This window comes from Rhineura floridana, chromosome 17 (assembly GCF_030035675.1).
Source record: "Rhineura floridana isolate rRhiFlo1 chromosome 17, rRhiFlo1.hap2, whole genome shotgun sequence".
NCBI lineage: Eukaryota > Metazoa > Chordata > Lepidosauria > Squamata > Rhineuridae > Rhineura > Rhineura floridana.
In genome coordinates this window covers 13,507,819-13,527,534 of record NC_084496.1, presented here as the reverse complement: position 1 = coordinate 13,527,534, position 19,716 = coordinate 13,507,819, and the positions used below count along the sequence as shown (strand labels likewise).

Genomic DNA, 19,716 nt, shown 5'->3' with positions numbered 1-19,716 from the left:
ATTTTCATCCACAAATCAGAGGAGCAGAAGACTTCCCTTGCTCCCCCACCCACGTAATGCCCAAAAGTAATGCTGGAAACATTACAATTACTCCTCAAAAGTAATAAAATTCCTCGTATTACAATCAAAATGTAAAGGAATTACCCACTTGTTCCTCAAAAAAGTAATAAATTACCAGTAATTCATTTTTTCTAACTACAGTAGGGCCCCACTCATATGGCGGGTTACGTTCCAGACCTCCGCCTACAAGTGAAAAGCAGATCTCCGTCAATAGAATGGTGCCCGACACCCGAAAAACGCCGTAAAAGTGGAACAAGCACCGTATGAGTGGGGCCTTACTCTAATTTTAGCCGCTGTATTAGTGGAATGCCGAAAAGCAGGCTGCCAAAAAGCGGGGCCCTACTGTAATTACTTCCAAGCTCTGTCCATTCCACCTACTAGACAGGCACTTACAGAACAATGATGGAAAGGATGAGGAAGAAATGCACGCTTTCGAGTAAGTTATGATAAATCCACACAACCCATCTCGAGCCGGAATAACTGGAGAGTATCCCCAGCCAGCTGGAAACAGCCTCAAAGATGGTCACCAGGCCTCGGAAAGGACCGCACGTCTTGGAAGGCTTCAGCCTGGGTAAAGAAGGGGTAAAGGAAGGCTGATTTAGAAAAGGGTTCATATCTTTTTCAGCATGCACAGGAGTTGATATTATCACTTCATTCCAAAGGCCAAGGTGAGTATTTTTTAAACATCTGGAAAGAGCTTTTTTTGGGGGGGGAATAAGGATATAAGGAGCTGCTTTGAGATGTGAAGACCCAGGAAAAAATGGAAAAATTTAGGGGGAAACAGTTTTTCCTTCCTCCCGCCCAATTTTTCAGGAAAAAAACCAGGGGGGGAAATGAACTCCCCCCCCCCGGAATTTTCCCAGTTTTTCCCAGGCCTTCATATCTCTAGAGGCACTTTATAGCCGGTCTCACACAGCACTGACAGGCAATGGCCTTTTAAGGTCTTTGACTCCAAGATCATAGTAACTGGAGTTCCAGGATTCATTCTTCCATGTTTTCAGCCTAGGGCAGAATGAGTTCCAAAACTATCTTAGGATGCTTCCAGATAACCTATTCATTCAGCATTCATCCTGACTGGTATGCAGGGAGGTTTGACAAAGCCGTGCCAAGCAAGTATCAGCTGACACTTTCCAGTGCATTTTCTCATCTATTGCAAAAAGTCCAATGTGGGAGAGAGCAAGAGCTCCCAATCAATGTCCATTGTGCAACCTGAATTTGCCAGTTGCGACTGAATCCCACCCCAAAATAGCCAGTCTGGAAAGGCCATGAGTGGAAGGCAAGTGGAGATGCTGCTCCTTAATGATTTCCCCTGTTGTTTTTCAGCTTACACCATTTTATATTTTTCCTTTGATGAAGGGGTGGAAGCCAGGATGACCAGGGTTGGCATCCTTGGGCATCTGCTGAGGCTCCCACCACAGCTGGGGCCACAGGGCTCTGCTGCTCCTTCCCCTTGCTGTCACCGCTGCTTCACCTGTCCTCTCCATTTATGTGAACAATCAAAAGACTAAGCCAGGGATGCAGAACCTCAGGCCCAGCGGCCAAATGTGGCCCTCCAGGACACACAACCTCCCCAGCCACACCCAGGCTATACCCCTTCCTGCCCCATCTCACATTCCCTTTGAGTGTTTTTTTGCCTTGTTGGAATGCATCCTTGAACTCTGATAATGTCTCTTGCTTGCATGGATGGAGGACAGAGAGGGGTGTGTGATACAATACCTATTGTACAGAGGTAATGTTTACATTGGTTGCTCCACCCACTTTTGCCTCTGGCCCTGCCCACAATTGGCATGTGGCCTTCAGTCGGCTAGCTAGAAGGGAATGTGGCCTGTGGGCAGAAAAAAAAACACATTTCCCATCTCTGCAGCAACGAGAACTCTCCCCCGGGTGGTGGTGTGGATGGGCCCTGAAGAACAGGACAAGTGAACGGACAGAGAGAACCTCTACGCCCCTATCTGGACAGAGAGAACCTCGCTTCAGTAGTTCATGCCCTGGTAACCTCTAAACTAGATTACTGCAATGCACTCTACGTGGGGCTGCCTTTGAAGACGGTTCGGAAACTGCAGCTCGTGCGGAATGCAGCGGCCAGACTGTTAACGGGGACCAGACGGTCGGAACATATAACACTGATTCTGGCCCGCTTGCATTGGCTGCCTATATGTTTCCGGGCCCGGTTCAAAGTGCTAGTTCTAACCTATAAAGCCTTACACGGCACAGGACCACAATACCTGATGGAATGCCTCCCCCGATATGAACCTACCCGTACACTACGCTCAACATCGAAGACCTCCTCCGAGTGCCTACTCATAGGGAAGCTCGGAGGGTGGCAACAAGAAAAAGGGCTTTTTCAGTGGTGGCCCCTGATTTATGGAACAATCTCCCTGAGGAGATACGCCTGGCGCCAACACTTCTATCCTTCCGGCACCAGGTTAAAATTCCTCTTCGCCCAGGCATTTTAATATGTTTTTGGTATGTGTTGGAATTGTTTCATCTTTTAAAATTTTAAATCTTTTAATGTGTTTAAATTGTTAATATGTGTTTATTGTATTTTGATGTTAGTCTTGTGCACCGCCCAGAGAGCTTCGGCTATGGGGCGGTATATAAGTTTAATAAATAAATAAATGGACAGAAGCAACAGAGTTGAGAAGGAGGTGAGCCCCCTTCAGGGTATTTCCTCCCCTCCCAGGACCCCCCCATCTAAAAAAAGACTAAGGCACTACTGAAGGGAGCTGTAGTCTGGCAACATCTGGAGGGCCACATGTTCCACATCCCTGCACTAAAAGGCCTTGAACAGAGCCATGTCATCTGAAAGGGGAAGGAAGGAATCCTACTTACCTCCAGACAGTGACTGCTATGACAGAGAGGACTCCAGTGAAAGATGGGAAAAACAGGAGGAAAACAAAGACGGTGTTCATCTGAGAAGCTCTCCAAGCTTGGCGAGGTGGCTGGCAGTTCATCATCAGACTGACCTTTTAGGAACGTGAAGATGATGGGCATTTCAACACATACAGCATGAACGCCACACGTACTCCATAGAATCGAAATAAAACTTAGGTCAAATGACACATGTTAAGCACGGTTTTTGTTGTTGTTTTAAAGATGCTCAGCACTGATCGCTCCCCAAAGAACAGAGGAAGCTGCCTTATTCCCAGCCAGACTGTTGATCCATCTAGCTCAGTGTTGTATCTCTCCAGGGATTCAGACAAGAGTCTCTCCCAGCCGTAGCTGGAGATGCCCGGCATTGAACCTGGGACCTTCTGCATGCAAGGCAGATGCCCCACCACTGATCTGCCATGTGAGAACCTGATCGGGACCACAGTGCACAGGGAGAAGTGTTTTAACTCTTTCTGCCCTAAACATTGCATCACCCCAGACTGATATTTGCCTCCAGAGATGCTAAACAGCACCTTCATGGGAGACATCAGCCACAGCAGAGGCAATGGTGAGCAGGAGACTGGAGGAGAGAAAAGGGTTAAATCCCTCCTCCCTGCGTGCCATGGATCTGATCTGGATCGAGGCTCTGCATGACTGTTTTTGGGGTTTTCTTAAAGCTTAAGTGGCCCCTGGTAAGCATTGCTTTCTTTTCTTTTTTAAGCATGCTTAATGTAATCTGTGTCGATCCCAAGTTCCATTCAGTTCACCTGAACTTATTTCTTTTTAAAAAAACTTTTAACATCTTTTTATGGCTCTGAAATTCTCTGGTTTTAAGATATGCAAGAACTGCAGGGTTTTTGTGAGCTTTTTCCTATGTTGGTCTGATCCTCTGCAGCGGGCTTTATACCATGCTCAGTTCATAGGTGTATACACACAGAGAGAGAAACTTCTTTTCTTTTATTGGAAGGAGCATACAAATGCTGTAAAGGGAAGAGCCATCGCTCAGCGGTAGAGCAAGAAAGCATTAATAACCGCAGTGAGTGTCAGAGGGAGGAACTGTGCACTCCTTCCTACTGAAGGAAGCGAACCAGACAGTAAAATAAACCATTGCTCAGTAGAGGAGCATCTGCCTAGCATGAAAACGATCCAAGGTTCAGTCCTCACGATTTCCAGGTAAAGCTGGGGAAATACCCCTGTCTGAAACCCTGGAGAATTGCTGCCTGTTGATGTGTACAATACTAAGCTAGATGAACCAGTGGTCTGACTTGGCATAAGGTGCTTCCTCTAGGGGAAGGGCTCCGGCTCAGCGGTAGAGCATCTGCTTTGCATGCAGAAGGCCCCAGATTCAATCCCTGCCATCTTCAGGCTGGGCTGGGTGAGATCCCTGTCTGAAATCCTGGGGAGCTGCTGCCAGTCAGTGTAGACATTACTGAGCTACATGGACCAATGGTGCGAGTCAATACAAGTAGGGATGGCAAAGAGTTTGGAAATGGAAATCATGCCATTTCGCGTGTTCATTTCTCAAACCAGAACGGAAGACTGGCATGCGCTGTCATTTTTTAAAGTGTGCAAACGTGATGGTGTTTCCACCCCACCCCAGTTTTCCCAACATTTCCTTCCACTAAAAAGAATGCCATGGCATCACATGATTGCATAATTAGTTCAGCATCACCTGACAGTGAGACAAACAATGTCATTTTTGCAGAAGTGAAACTACCACAGACTGGAAACAGCACTGCACATGACAAATACACAGTGAACCAGAAAATGATGCCTTCTTACATCCCTAAATATAAGGCAGCTTCCTATGCCTCTAAGAAGTAACAATCACAGCAGGTCTAAGAGACATAAAAGCATTCATTTTTTTGGCCATGTGCTCAGTAATCAATGTATTGGCCTTATCAAGGACGCTACTCTGAAAAGACTAAAAGATCAAGCAGGAAACCGCCTCGCAAGAGAAGATATTATGAGTTCAATGGGGCTTACTTACTCCCATTGAATGCAACCTAAATGAAAGCAGTCAATTAGGCTGCATAAAAATGGGTGGAGAAGCATTTTCAGTCTGAGGGCCGCATTCCCTTCTGGACAACCTTCCGGGGAGCAGAGCCAGAGGCAAAAGCAAGCTGGGCAATTCATGTAAATTTTAGCTTTGTACAGATAAAGGTCAGTTTAGACCCACCCCACCCCGATCCATCCAGGAAAGCAAGAAGCACAATCCGAGTTCCAGGACACATTTCCGCCATGCAAAAAACATTCAAGGGAGCAAAGTAGGGCTGGCAAGGGATGTGGCCTATGTGTGGCTTGGCTCTCCCAAGAGCCAGGTAGAGAGATCTGAAGGGCTGCATTTGGGCCCTGGGGGCCTGAGGTTCCCCATCCCTGGTAAGAGGCTTAAAAATGAGAAACTGGGTACCTTTTTCACACAAAAGATTATGAACAATGATATCATCTGGATGGCTGGCACTAGAGGCGAGAAGAAGATGCCAATCCTACAGAAGAGAGAAATGTGTCAATGCTAGAGGCATGCACCAACGACAAGATCCCGTTCAGATCCCGATCTGGTGCTTTGGAAAACAGCACATCTCAGTCTGAAGGGCTTTAAAAGCTTCCCAATTCAGCTCAAGGTCCAAGACCAAATCCAGGAAAAATTAGGCTTTGTTCTCCCCCCTTCACTACTGGGATGTTAAAACACAGTTGTAACGTGTTCCCTTTTGACAGCAGTGGATGAAAATTTGCTGGCAGAGTAAACCTTCCAAAGTCTACCAATTTACAGGCAAATAGGTCCAGGCAGGATTTGTACTGATACCTTTAAAGTCAGAGGTTTAAAAACAAAGCATTTAATGGAATTTGCAGGCAGCACTTAAGTATTACAAAAGGGGCGGGGAGCCCATGACCCTCCAAATGTTGAACTCCAACTCCCATCAGCCCCAGTCAGCCAGGCCAATGGTCTGGAATGATGGGATATATAGTTCAACACCATCTGAAGGGCCACAGGTTCTCCATCCCTCTATATCACAGGATGAAAGGATGTTTTTCTCTGTAACTGTATTTCAAATGATTTTATTATTGTTGTTGTTAAATTGTTTTGTTAAAGTGTTTGCCGCCCCAGGCACCTTCAGGAGGAAGGGCAAGATCTAAATTCAGTTATTATTGTTATTGTTATTATTATTCAAAGACCTTGTAGATATGATTATTTTTACTCACCATGTCAAAGTCTGTGCATAGATCAAATCCAAAACATTTCGAGCAATGTCAAATTCTGGCACGCCAAGTTTTTTGCAGCATTTGGTTCCAATGATTCTAAAAATGGGATGAAGTCATATTGAAACCCCAAACTTTTCGCACACCTCCAATATATACTATATACCCAGACAGGAGTAGCAAGAGCCAATGAACTAGTTTCACAGTGAGAAGCCTAAGGGCTTCTCAGAGGCACTGAACTAGCAAATATCATTCAGACAGTGGAGGCCACTCACTAAGGGCAGATGGGGCACTGCCCACCCTAAAGCCCTATACCTATAGCCTAGTCCCTTCTCTTTTTCTTACATTCATATTCAATATAGTACCTCCCATTTAGAGACACTCTAGACTTGTTGCTGTCCATCTTTTGTTCTGGCCAATCATCTTTGGATATCACAATCATTGCTATGGTTCCACCCCTGTCTCCTGGGGTGGTAATAACAAACAAACAAACAAACACAATTCTATGAGGAGTGGCTTAGGGATGGCAGGGATCCCTCAGCACCTCCATATTTATTTTATTTCCCATAAAATAAGTCTAACCCATCAGGAGTCCCGCGGAAATGCATTGGAAGTTCAATAGCATCAGGCCAGGACTATGAAGAGCCTCCCCAATGCTCAGAGGCATGCATTTAAAGCTGAGCCAATGAGATACATGCATTTGCAAACTGCTTGTTGCTCTTCTGTGAGGCTGAATTACTTTCTCCTCTTTTTGCAAGCACCACCTTAACGCAGCAGCAATCACAATCTTTTTTTCTTTTCTGTGACTAGCCAGACTGCTAGTCTCTGAAATCAGCAATACATCACTGAGAGTTCATTGTTCAATTTCTGAGTTTATCACTGTCGTATATATGCGCACAGACACTTCAGTGAAAGCCGTAGTAGTAAACGATCCCGGAAGTATGTTTAGCTGGCACGGGGCTGGGGGTGGAATCTGGTTTCTTCATAGGCTGGTTTGTGTTTGGCTGGCATTACGGACCAGTGAGAAATTCGATTCAGTTCGCATTGCAAGTCGAATATATCAAATTCTCATTTTCCAAGAGAACCGAAACACAGCCATCCTTAGAAATTCGCACTTACTTGAATTTTGTCATGCAGTTCGCTAACCAACCAACGTTTACCAAAATGTATATGTAAGGGGAAAGAGTACATAAAAATAACTATGAGTGAAAATAAAATACATTATATGATGAGAAATGGCTTGCAAAACTGTGTACATTTGTCAAAACTTCCTACAAAAATGTGCTTCCTAGGATAAATCCGCACTAAACTGCTGAAGAATTTTCATGAGGATTTTTTTTAAACAAATCACAGGTTGCTGCAGAAATGTGGAGAACTGAATTTAAGATTGGAAAAATGAGCAACTGAGAGAACTTAAATTCACAGATCTTTCCATCCCTAGCTGGCATGATAATGAGGGATTGGGAATCTGTTTCTGCGTGGGCCAGACTGGACCTATTTTTATTGTCAAGATGGGGCAGGAAGGGGAGATTCTTTGTGGCAAGCAGCACACTAAATACACAATGAAGCTGTGGGCTGAAATCTATCTTTTAATTTAGGGATCTAGGATATGTTAGTTTTTCATAACACACCTGGACAGAACACTTTGGCTTAATAGACCCCATCAACCATGACCAATCCTATATATTAATAGTGAACTTGCTTTCTTGGTGGATCTATCTATGCAGATAAGGAGGTATCAATAGTCTTGGGGGTACACCAATGTTCGTAGAAACACACACACACACAAAGTTGCAAGTGCATGGCTGGCTGGCATGCTAAACAAGAGCACTCCACACTGCAACATTTTGTTGCAAGTCCCACCAATGCAGATATAATTCTGCACACTGCCTTCCCAGCAGTTAAAAAAATAATGTGTGCAAGAGCTCAGAGGTTAAGCAGGTATGTCGGAATTGTCAGTTTCCTTTGGCAACGCTGAAAATGAAAGCATGAAAGCACCACTTGAATCAGATACAGCAATCTGATAACAGAATCCGCACAAGTACCTCTGCAGGAATTCTCCAAAGAAAGATCCCAGTAAGCAGCAGATGAAGTCAGCTACAAGCAGCCTGTATATATCTTGGCCAACCAGAGTTTCCCAGCACTAGTAGAAAGTGCGCGAGAGAAACAAACCATTAGACAATTCAAAAACTCATTCTCCCTGTCATCTTCCATGCAACCCCACAGCATGAATGTAGGGTGGGACCCTAGGAAAACAAAACACTCAAGGCAGGAGGCTCTGATCTGGCTCAGATCGCATGGCGTTAGCGGAGGCCACACCAGTCCTCCGAGGGGATGGTATGCAATGCTGGTTTCAGGGTTTAGACCAGGGATGAAGAATCTCTGGCCCTTCAGCTCTTGTTATTTATTTATTTATTTCAATTATACCCCCCCTTTCTTGTCATGACAGAAACCCAAGGCAGCTTGCATATGGTTCCCAGGCTGTCTCCCATCCAGGTACTGACCAGGCCTGACCCTGCTTAGCTTCAGCAGGGAGCTGGCCTGATGTGCCTTCAGACCATAGCCTGGGACCTAGATTCCATTGGCCCCAGCCAATGGTCAGGGATGATGGGAGATGTCATCCAACAACACCTGGAGGGCCACAGGCTCCCCAACCCTGCTTCAGAAAGGAATAGGGCAAGGTGCCTTCAGTGATCTGCTCCTGTGGATCCTGCTCCTCTCCAAGGCCCTGCTGCTCATGCATTTGCTCTCTCCCTCTGTGCCCATCAACGTCAGCCCTGACTTCATGGCAGATCTGAGTAATCAGGGACTAACTGCAGGGTCAGTAGAAGACAAGGGTGTGGCATCTCAGAGCTGGGTCCAATTGTGGCCCTCCAGACTCCTCTATCCGGGTCTTGGAAATCTCCCCCGGCCACACCCTTAACTGACCTTGCTTTGCCATCATCCAAGAGTTTTGGCTTGTCTGGAATGTGTGCTTGAACTCTGATAATGCCTCTTGGTAGTCTGGATGGAGGATAGATGCAGGAGGGTGCAGGTGTGCATATGCTGTGTGTGTATACTGCAGATGCACACACACATCTGCTGTACAAAGGTAAAACTAACATCTATTGCTCCGCCCACTTTTTCCTCTGGCCGTGCCCATCACCAGAAGGGAACGCTACCCCCACGAGAAACAAAAATACCCCATTCACACAAAACAGCACATCAGGGAGAAGGCTAGAAAAGAACCTTTCTCCCGACATGCTGCGTTTCCTTTGTTCAGGGAACCTTTTGCACGGAGGCGCATTCAATCTTGCAAGCTTCCACCTCCAGCCTGAAGTGGGAAAATCCAAAACAAAGATTTTTTACTATCTCAGCTGCTGTTGGAGGGAAGCAAAGACTTGGAGCAGCAATCTTACCTCTGCCTTTGATGCAGGCACTTTGTTAAGCCAGTAATAGCAGAGGATTCCAATGATCGATATTTTCAGAATAACATTCCTACAAAGAGGTAGTGACTGCCATCAGGATTCAGTAGAGGATCATCATACAAGAAAAGTATTCATGGGGCGTATCAGATGTCTTTTAGAAATCTTTTTATCTGTCTTATTTGTTGTATTTTAATTATTGTACGTAGGAAGTATTATTCGTCCATCCAGCTCAGAGTTGCCTACACTGGCTAGCAATGGGTCTGAGACAGGGCATCATTTCCAGCCCTGTCTGGAGATGCCAAGGGTTGAACCTGGGACTTTCAACTTTAACATTCCTTTCATGCAGAATGTTGGAAGATTCAGGACAGACTACAGAAAGAACTTCTTGTTTATTTCCCATCCTTCCTCCCAGAAGGAGCCCAGGGTGGCAAGCAAACAACAAAAAACTAAAAACATCTATAAAACATATTAAAAACATCTTTTAAAACCTATATTTTTAAAAAAAAATCTTTAAAAACATCTTAAAAGCAGTTCCAGCACAGATGCAGACTGGGATAAGGTCTCTACTTAAAAGGCTTGTTGAAAGAGGAAGGTCTCCAGTAGGTGCCAAAAAGACAATGGTGACAGTGCCTGTCTAATATTTAAGGGGAGGGAATTCCAAGGGGTAGGTGCCACAACACTAGAGGTCCGATTCCTATGTTGTGTGAAATGCACCTGCTGATGAGATGATATCTGCAGGAGACCCTCACCTGCAGAATGGGTATATAAGGGGCAAGATGATCTTTCAGGTATCCTGGTCCCAAGCTGTACATGGCTTTATACAACAAAACCAACACCTTGGACTTATCCTGGTAGCTAATGGTCAGCTAGTACAATTCTTTCAGCAGCAGGGCAACATGCTGGTGATGTCCTGCCCCAGTGAGCAGTTGCACCTCCACATTTTATACCAGCTGCAGCTTGCCTACCTGAACTATGGAATTCACACCCACAAGAGGCAGCAATGGCCACCATATTAGATAGCTTTAAAAGAGGATTAGACAAATTCATGGGGGAATAAGGCTGTCAGTGGCCACTAGCCACAATGGCTATGTTCAACCTCCACTGTGGGAGGCAATATGCCTCTGAATGCCAGTTGCTGGAATCACAAGGGGGGAGAGCGCTCTTGCACTCAGGTCCTGGTTGCAGGCTTCCCATAGGCATCTGGTTGGCCACTGAGAGAACAGGATGCTGAACAAGATGGTTCTTTGGCCTGATCCAGCAGGGCTCTTCTTAGGTTCCTATGGAAGGCAGCGTACATGTGGTCCCCAGGTGGTCACGCATCCAGACACTGACCACACAGACTCCTAGCTTAACTTCAGTGAAGGTGCTGCATCATAAATCTTCAGACCCTGGCTGCATACACACCCTAATTTGAAGCACTTTTCTGCCAAATATTCTGGGAACTGTAGTTTACCCCTTACAGAGCTACAATTCCCAGCACCCTTAACAAATTACAATTCCCAGGATTCTTTGGGGAAAAGTCACATGCTTTAAATGTATGGCATGTATGCAACTCAAGACCTTCCTCTTTCAAAAAGCCTTTTAAGTAGAGACCTTATCTCAGGCTGTGTCTGTGATGGAATTGCTTCTTAAGATGCTTTTAAAGATTTTTTTAAAAAAAACATGTTTTTAAGATGTTTTGTCTTCATATGTTTGTAAAGATATTTTGTTTTAAAATGTTTTAGTTTTTAAGATATTTTAGAGTGCTTTAAGTGTTTTTGTTTGCCACCCTTGGCATCTTCCAGGTGGAAGGGCGGGATATAAATGTAATGAATAAATTAAATAAATAAACTCTTGTCCTGGGACTAAATGGGGCTGGGGAGAGAGAAGGTGGCATACCTGATAATAGCAGTGTAGATCTGGTACCGGAGGTGAGTGAATTTTTCAACAAAGCCAAAGAAAGAGTAGATGAAAGGTACGCCATGATTGAGAAGGCTCACCACAATTGGCAGTACCAGGGTGGTTGCTTCGCTTTCCAGCTCAGTTAAATCTTTATTGAGAAATAACTTTAGAGACAAAATTCCAAATCATCATTTTCTGCTCTTGAGCATTTCCCTCCCCCCCCCCTTTATTCATACCAAACTGACAAACATGCTGCTGGGGATGGAGGAGAAATTTTATTCAATTTGCATTTAGAACCAAATCTATCAAACGTGCACTTTCCAAAACAAAATGGGAACTGAAACCCAGACATGGTTTGAAATCCTGGCAATCCTGGTGTCCCGGAGCTTCTCCCACCGTTACCTGCCTTGGATCCTGGTTGTTATTGCCCTGGCAAATGTCCTGATCTCAGGAGCCTGCTGCGTGGGGCTGGCACTTGCCATCTCCCTCACTGTTGTCAACGGTGGCCGTCATCTCTTTACCGGTTGCAACAGTTCTGCCCTTCCAGCTGATGCCCGCACCGTGATAACTAACGAGTGCTGTTTTGACACTACCCACATCTATGACACAGCACTGGTCCTCTGGCTTCCTTCCTTGCTGATGGCAGCAGTGGAAGCCGGTTTGTCTGCCTGGTGTTGCACAGCCTCCCTCTCTCTCTGTGGAATTGGCCCCTCTTCAGCCTCATACAAAGCAGCCCTGCTTCAGGCAGCTGCCCCACAGGAGATGGCTGCAGAGGAAGGCTCTGAAGGGGAGCCTCACCACCAGCCTCTGGTTGAAATGGACAAGGAAGAGTGCTGCCTTTGAGGATGGAGGGAAGAGAGTGACCCACTTTTGCTGCTAGACTGTCCTTCATGTTCTTGAATGGACAGATGGGCTTGTGTTCAAGGTGCAGAGCTGGCCAGGCAAGAATCTCCTCCAAGCTGTTTTTTTTTAAGTGTTTTTAAATTTGAATATTTGTTTTTAATGTTTTTAATTGTTGTAAACCACCCAGAGAGCTTCAGCTATGGGGCAGTATACAAATGTAATAAATAAATAAACAAACAAACAAACAAACAAACAAATAAATAAATAATTTGCACTTATCCAAAGTTTGCAATGCAGTTCTCCAACCAAAGTTCACAAAAATGCCTATATTAGGAGAAAGTCTGCATAAAAATGAATATATTAGTGAATATAACATACAAAAATCTATTATAGCAGGAAAAATTGCTTGCAAAAATGTGCACATTAGCTAGGGCAAAAACAGAATTAGATGGCTCTGCCTGTCATTGGCTCTGTCTCCACCTATTTGGGGGCTCCTGCCTTCCACCCTACCAGTCCCAATGGACACCAGCTGTGCAGACAGTGAGCACACACACTCATTTTGCTATACCTCTGGATAGATACTATTTTTACATGAAGATGTGAGAAGAGGAAAAATATTTAACCAATCAATAACCTTACATCAGTGTGGGAAAAGAAGTAAATGCCAGCACACGATGCGACTGCTACCACCACTGAGACAATCCAGGCTGCCAGATGAACAGAGATCTGGGCAATTTTCTGACCCAGAGAAAGCTTCAGAGCTTCAGTATTCCCTTCAGACAAGGTCTCCTGAAGTCAAAACAATTCATTATTATATTTCTTCATCATAAGGTCTCCAGGTGTGTTACAACACCATGAAAATACAAAATTTGAATCAGTAAAAACAATTCACAATCTGAAGACTAGTGTGGCTCCTAAAATCTCTTCCTCTCTCTCAGGTGTCAAAAGGCCAGAGTAAAGCATACAAGAAGTGCTCTACACTGAAGGTGCTGGGCACACCTGGGTGGGAGGGAATTCTACAGCTTAGGGGCTGCCACAAAGAATGCGCTCTCCTGGGCCACCCCACTTCTGCAGCTTTTGAGGGCGATGAAACTACCAAGAGGGTCTCTCTTCCAATCTTAACTCCCCAGAGGGTTTGTGGGGAAGAAACGGTATTCCGGATATTTAGGGCCTAAGTTGCTTAGTGGTTTAAACATTAATGTGAGCACTACTGATTAATTACTATGAAGCTTGCCCACCATAGCCTAGAGCACTCCCAATGTTGTTAGGGTACAACTCCCATCGTCCCTGACCTTCTGCCTTGTCGGCTAGGGCTGATGGGAGTTGGAGTCCAGCACCACATCTTGTTGTTATGTGCCTTCAAGTCGATTACGACTTAAGGTGACCCTATGAATCAGTGACCTCCAAGACCATCTGTCATGAACCACCCTGTTCAGATCTTGTAAGTTCAGGTCTGTGGCTTCCTTTATGGAATCAATCCATCTCTTGTTTGGCCTTCCTCTTTTTCTACTTCCTTTCCCCCCCCCCCAAGCATTATTATCTTTTCTAATGAATCATGTCTTCTCATTATGTGTCCAAAGTATGATAACTTCAATTTTATCATTTTAGCTTCTAGTGATAGTTCTGGTTTAATTTGTGCTAACACCCAATCATTGGTCTTTTTTGCAGTCCATGATATCCGCAAAGCTCTTCTCCAACACTACATTTCGAATGAGTTGATTTTTCTCTTATCCGCTTTTTTCACTGTCCAGCTTTCACATCCATCCACAGAGATCGGGAATACCATGGTCTGAATGATCCTGACTTTAGTGTTCAGTGATACATCTCTGCAGTTGAGGACCTTTTCTAGTTCTCTCCTAGCTGCCCTCACCAGTCCTAGCCTTCTTCTGATTTCTTGACTATGGTCTCCATTTTGGTTAATGACTGTGCCAAGGTATTGATAATCCTTGACAAGTTCATGTCCTCATTATCAACTTTAAAGTTACATAAAGTTACATAAAGTTTAAAGTTATATAAAGTTACACCACATCTGGAGGGCCACAATTTGAGGTAGGCTGGCATTACTCATGCATTCTGCCCTCCTCTTCTTCTGAGGAAACATCTGGCCTGGTGTACAGCTGTTTCCTAGCACTTCTCTTTTACCAGTTAGCCACTTGAGGGGAAACATTTGAGGCCTGTCCTCCTCCTTCTACCTCCCAAGAACATTTTCATCCACTCAACTAGGGATGGGATCCATTGGCCGGTGCTGGTTCGAAAGCTTTCAGTCGACCTAAGAGACCAGTATCGATTTGAGTTTGTTCTTTGTCTGCTAGCTGATGTTTTTACTGATTTTTCCCCTTGTTGAAGAAAACAAGATATTAATGATGGTTTGAAAGGAAATATCAATATTTTGAAAGGAACTATTGTGATGCTCCATGTTGCCGTGGAAATAATTGTTGTGGTCTTCTTTCAATGTTTATGGTAAGTGAGGATTAAAAGGTTCAATATGGTAAGTGTTGAGAGTTGGGAATGAGAGTATGGAATGTGGGTGTGTGCTGTGCGTGATTGGCTGGGTGAATGAGGGATGACTGGTTTATTTTGGAAGGGTCTGATATTTTACAGTTGGAGGGGGATAGGGAATTGACTTGGATAGAGAGGGCTGGAAGGTGTGCAGGTATGAGTGGGTTGCAGAGGTTTATATAAAAGGTAAAGGTGTCCCCGCACTTGTAGTGCGAGTCGTTTCCGACTCTTAGGGTGACGTCTTGCGACGTTTACTAGGCAGACCGTATATATGGGGTGGGATTGCCAGATCCTTCCCCGGCCTTTCTTTACCCCCCAGCATATGCCGGGTACTCATTTTACCGACCACGGATGGATGGAAGGCTGAGTGGACCTCGACCCCTTTTACCGGAGATTCAACTTCCTTCTTCCGTTGGAATCGAACTCCGGCCATGAGCAGAGCTTTCGGCTGCATTACCGCCGCTTACCACTCTGCGCCATGGAGGATCTTTGAGGTTTATATAGGCAGGTAATATTGACTGATAACAAGGAAGGTTTGGCAACTGTCAGTAAAATCACCATAGAATAGTAGAGTTGGAAGGGGCCTATAAGGCCATGAAGTGCAACCTCTGCTCAACGCAGGAATCCATGTTTAAGAGAGCCCTGCTGAATCAGGCCAGTGGCCTATCTACTGTAGCATTCTTTCTCAGTTTGGCCAACCCAGATGCTTATGGGATACGCAGAAGCAGGATATGAGGCCAACAGAGCTCTCCCCAATTGTGATTCCCAGCAAACAACTCATATTCAGAAGCGTGGTGCCTCCAGTGCTGGGTATTGTATATGGCCGCCCTAACCTAATCTTCCATGAATCTATCTAATCCCCTTTCCAAGTCATCTAAGTTGGTGACCATCACCAAACCTTTGCGGCAGCACATTTCATTGCATACCTTTATCTCAGTGCTGAGATTTTTCTGCTTCAGCTTCACAGCTTTCTCATTGGTTACACTGAAGTCCCAGACACAGAGGAGTTTGGCAGCGTTGCCGGAGTACAGCTGAGGATTAACAAAGTTGTTGCGGAAGGACTTCGCCATGCTACAGTGACAAGTGAAACATGCAGCAGCAGTTGTACGGAAGGAGTAAAAAAACAGAAAGAATAATAGTGTTAGAGTAGAAGCAGTAATCCACATCAAGCAGGACCTGCAAGATAATGTTGCAGTGTGAGAGACTTCCGATACACAGCCAGCTAGTCATGCCCTTTCCCAAGACACTCCATTCCATCGCCCCTCAATTTTCTTTCCCCTCCCTCCCAACAGACACTCATCATACTGCGGTCACAGGGCCTGTGCAGACATCACTGGACAGTTTCGTGTCCCCTCACTGTTTTTCTCTAAATAAGTTTTTACTTCAACAAACCTCGGGGCTCTGTTAAGGCTGCTGAATACCTCCCTCTTGTGTATGAATAGTGTTGTTTTGGGTACATAAAACAGGTGTGGGGAACCTTTAGCTCTCCAGATGTTGCTGAACTATGACTCCCATCAGCACCAGCCAGCATGGCCAATAATCAGGGACGACGGGACTTGTAGTCCAGCAACATCTGGAGGGCCAAAGGCTCTTCAGTCCTGTTATATACTAAGAGCAAACTCATTCTCTTGAGTGTGGCTCCTTTATGTCAAGGGTGGGGAATCTTTGGCCCTCCAGATGTTGCTGGGCTACCACCTTCCCCGATTATTGATCTTGCTGATTCGGGCTGATGGGAGTTGGGAGTTCAACAGCGGGAAGCCCACTGCTTTCCCCCCACCCTTGCATTGTACAAACTTGCAAACAAAATTAGAGTATTATTTAATAAAAAATAAAGACCAATCTTTCCCCTTCTCCCACATCTATTTTTTTTTTTAAATCACATTTAAATAAAAGAGGATTGTAAAAATTACTGTACCTGTAAAGTATGCTTAAGAAGCAAATAATGAAGTAAATTCCTATGGTGAAAATATAGGCCAGCTGCATGTAATACGGAGAGATGCTCTCATTTTTCGTGACTGTAGCATTGGAGTAAAACCCATAATAGAGCACAGTGTCTTTAAAATAACCCTGGAACAACAGAGAGTGATGTAAATATCACTCAGGGTTCAAGCAGTTAGCTAACAAAAGGTTCCTAGTATGAACTCAGAAATGCCACACAGAGAGGGGTTTGTTCTGTTTCGGAACAAGAAGAATGATGGGTTGCATTTGATGCTAGTCCTACTCAGAGCAGACTCACTGGAATTAATGGGCATGACTAACATTGCGCCACTCATTTCAATGGGTCTACTCTGAGTAGAACTTAATTGAATACAACTCTATGACATACTTAGTTGGTTATATTACTAAGTGAGAACATAAATCAGGAATTGTGATTTGGTGACCCTCCAAATATTGTTTCCAACCTCCCTCTAGAGATGGGGAAGAAATTCAATTCAGTTCATATGTAAAGCCGAATCTGTCGAATTTGCATGTTCTGAAATAATGAGAACCAAAATAATATGAGAATTGAAACACAGCCGTCCTTTGAAATTCATACTTATCTGAGTTTTGCAATGCAGTTCTTCAACAAATGTTTAAAAAATTGAATATATTAGGAGAAAGTGTGCATAAAAGTAAATATATTCTTAAAAATTACATACAAAAGTATATTAGGGGAAATTTCTTGCAAGCATGCATGCCTTAGTCAAAACCACATGCAAAAATGTAATTATTAGGAGAAATTAGCACTAAAATGCTGAAAAAAATTCATGAAGATTTTTTTTGAAATGCACATTGTTGCAGAAATGTGGAGCCTGGTGCCCAAGGGCCCACTGCAGTCTGGTGCCGGCCCTGTTCACAAACTGCAGTTCCCAGGATTTTGGGGGGAAGCCATGACTGTTTAAAGTGATATAATAGTGCTCTAAATGTATTGTGCAGATGAGTCCTTAATGAAAACAAACAAACTCAGATCAGACCCAGCTTTTAAAAAACAACACATACTTACAGCTCCAGTGAAAATCTCCAGACCAGTAAACGAAAGGTTATTTGGTTTGCCTGCTATGAGCTGAGGGACTGCAATAAAACTGAAGTTCACAAGGAATGAGAAAATGTTGAACGCCAGGAGCCATGTCAGAAACACAAAATAGGAACGGACGCTGGTCCCAAACTTGCCACCAATGTCTTTTAGAGTCCTTTGCCAGAGCTTGAGGAGCTGAAAGCAGTCCCAGAATCCATTTTTAAACCGTCGGAAAAACTAGAAGAGGAAGAGGGAGAGAAAAACTACTATTAAGCCTTTGGTTAATGTCTCACCCAATTCCATTTTTGTCTGTTTGCTGCTTTTTGCCAACCTTTTTGGACCAATGGACACATTTTGAAAAAGCACTGTGAGCACCAGTCACAACATGGCTGCCAGGATAGGGGGAAGGCGTAACACAAAATTACAGTGAGTGTAATCATTGTTGTGCCCCCTCTGCCAGGAAACCTCGTGCTTGGCGTGAGAAGCCAGCTACGTCCTGCTGGTCCTGACTGTGGAGATCACACAATATTGATTCCACACACAGAGATGCTGTTGCTGTCTAACAACAACTAGAGGTGTAGTTGTCCAGGGGGTCAGGGGGTCTTAAACCCCTTACTTTTTTGGGAGCAGGGGCCCAGCAGGAGCCCTATGTCTCCAGCATCCAACAAGCCAATCAGCATGAAAGGGTTGTGTGTTAGCCACTGAGAGGAGTCTTCTAACATGCGTCCTTGTTCTTTCCTGCTGATTGGAGCCAGTCAGAGTGAAAGGCGAGTCAGCCACTGAGGAGACTCTTCTCAGTAGCTGACACTCTCCTCTTTAATTTTTATTGGTTCATGGGGATGTCTGTTGTTGTGGGAGAAGGCATTCTCAACCTTGCAGCAAAAAGGAGGGGGGCATGGCTGTGACCAGCATGAAGGGACCCTGCACTTCTGAATTTGCCACTACATTGCTGATGACAACAGGGAGCACTCCCCAGGACCAGAAAAAACATATGAGGTGGCCACACCATACTCACTCTCTGCACACATACAGACACACATGCATCTGTCTCTCTCTCACACACAAACATACACACCTTTTTCCCTCTCTTTGACCAAGCACATTTCTACCTCCACCTCACAGACTGCCCATACAGACCTCCCACCTCCTCTGTCTCTCTGATCAACATTGGATACAACCATGGACATAATTTGTTGTGCCTATAAATTTTCTTTCCTCCACAGCAGATTAATTGTGTGCGTGGTTTGGCTTGGGGCCACGGCACCGCTGCAACGAGTTAAATCCCAGGCACCTGCTTCCCATGAGTACTTTTTCAGAAAGAAAATCCAAACATGGAGCATTCCGGTCATGAAATAGCTTACTCTATAGTGTATTTTTAGTATCATTTGTAAGCTACCAATAGAATATTTATTGATGAGCAGCAAAATAAATCTTTTTTAAAAAATGTTTTTAACGCTGTTTTGTTTTAATGTTTTAAAAGATCTGTTTTTATGATGTTTTAAAGTGTTTTTAGCGCTTTGTGTGCCGCCCTGGGCTCCTGCTGGGAGGAAGGACGGGATACAAATTAAATAATAAATTAAATAAATAAATAAGCAGAAATTGACATGCAACATGTAGTTTGACTCTTGAGGCATATCTCATCTGTGTTAAACATTCCTGGATATGCCACTGAGGAAGCGATGGCAGCATCAATATTGTTTTATAAATCAGAGACAGCACTAAACTAGCTCCTTAAGAAGCTGTCAAGGGGGCAATCAACGTTAACATGACATCATCTGTGTAACGTGCAACTTCAGTTCATGTGTTATTAAAAAGGATATTTATATATTGCCAGAAATTTATATTAATAGCAAACTCAGTTCTCCGCATGTAGTCAAAAAGATTCCACACACAAGAGGAAAGAATCAACAGGGCTGGAGGAACTTGAAGGTTTACAGAAATAGGGGGAAAATATGTAAGAGG

General features: G+C 44.4%; 1 protein-coding gene across 2 annotated transcripts in view; it reads right to left on the bottom strand.

Moving 5' to 3' along the window:
• Positions 1 to 19,716, bottom strand: part of TMC5 (transmembrane channel like 5) — a 62,676-nt gene that overhangs the window by 13,421 nt on the left and 29,539 nt on the right. For both annotated transcript variants that reach the window (XM_061599861.1, XM_061599862.1), the window contains exons 8-18: positions 17,743 to 17,991; positions 16,675 to 16,826; positions 15,686 to 15,830; positions 12,900 to 13,049; positions 11,415 to 11,581; positions 9,528 to 9,606; positions 8,175 to 8,272; positions 6,133 to 6,228; positions 5,342 to 5,417; positions 2,893 to 3,026; positions 454 to 627 (exon numbers count right to left, since the gene is read on the bottom strand). In XM_061599861.1, coding sequence (XP_061455845.1) covers positions 454 to 627; positions 2,893 to 3,026; positions 5,342 to 5,417; positions 6,133 to 6,228; positions 8,175 to 8,272; positions 9,528 to 9,606; positions 11,415 to 11,581; positions 12,900 to 13,049; positions 15,686 to 15,830; positions 16,675 to 16,826; positions 17,743 to 17,991 — 1,520 coding nt within the window. The remainder of the gene's footprint in view (positions 1 to 453; positions 628 to 2,892; positions 3,027 to 5,341; positions 5,418 to 6,132; positions 6,229 to 8,174; positions 8,273 to 9,527; positions 9,607 to 11,414; positions 11,582 to 12,899; positions 13,050 to 15,685; positions 15,831 to 16,674; positions 16,827 to 17,742; positions 17,992 to 19,716) is intronic.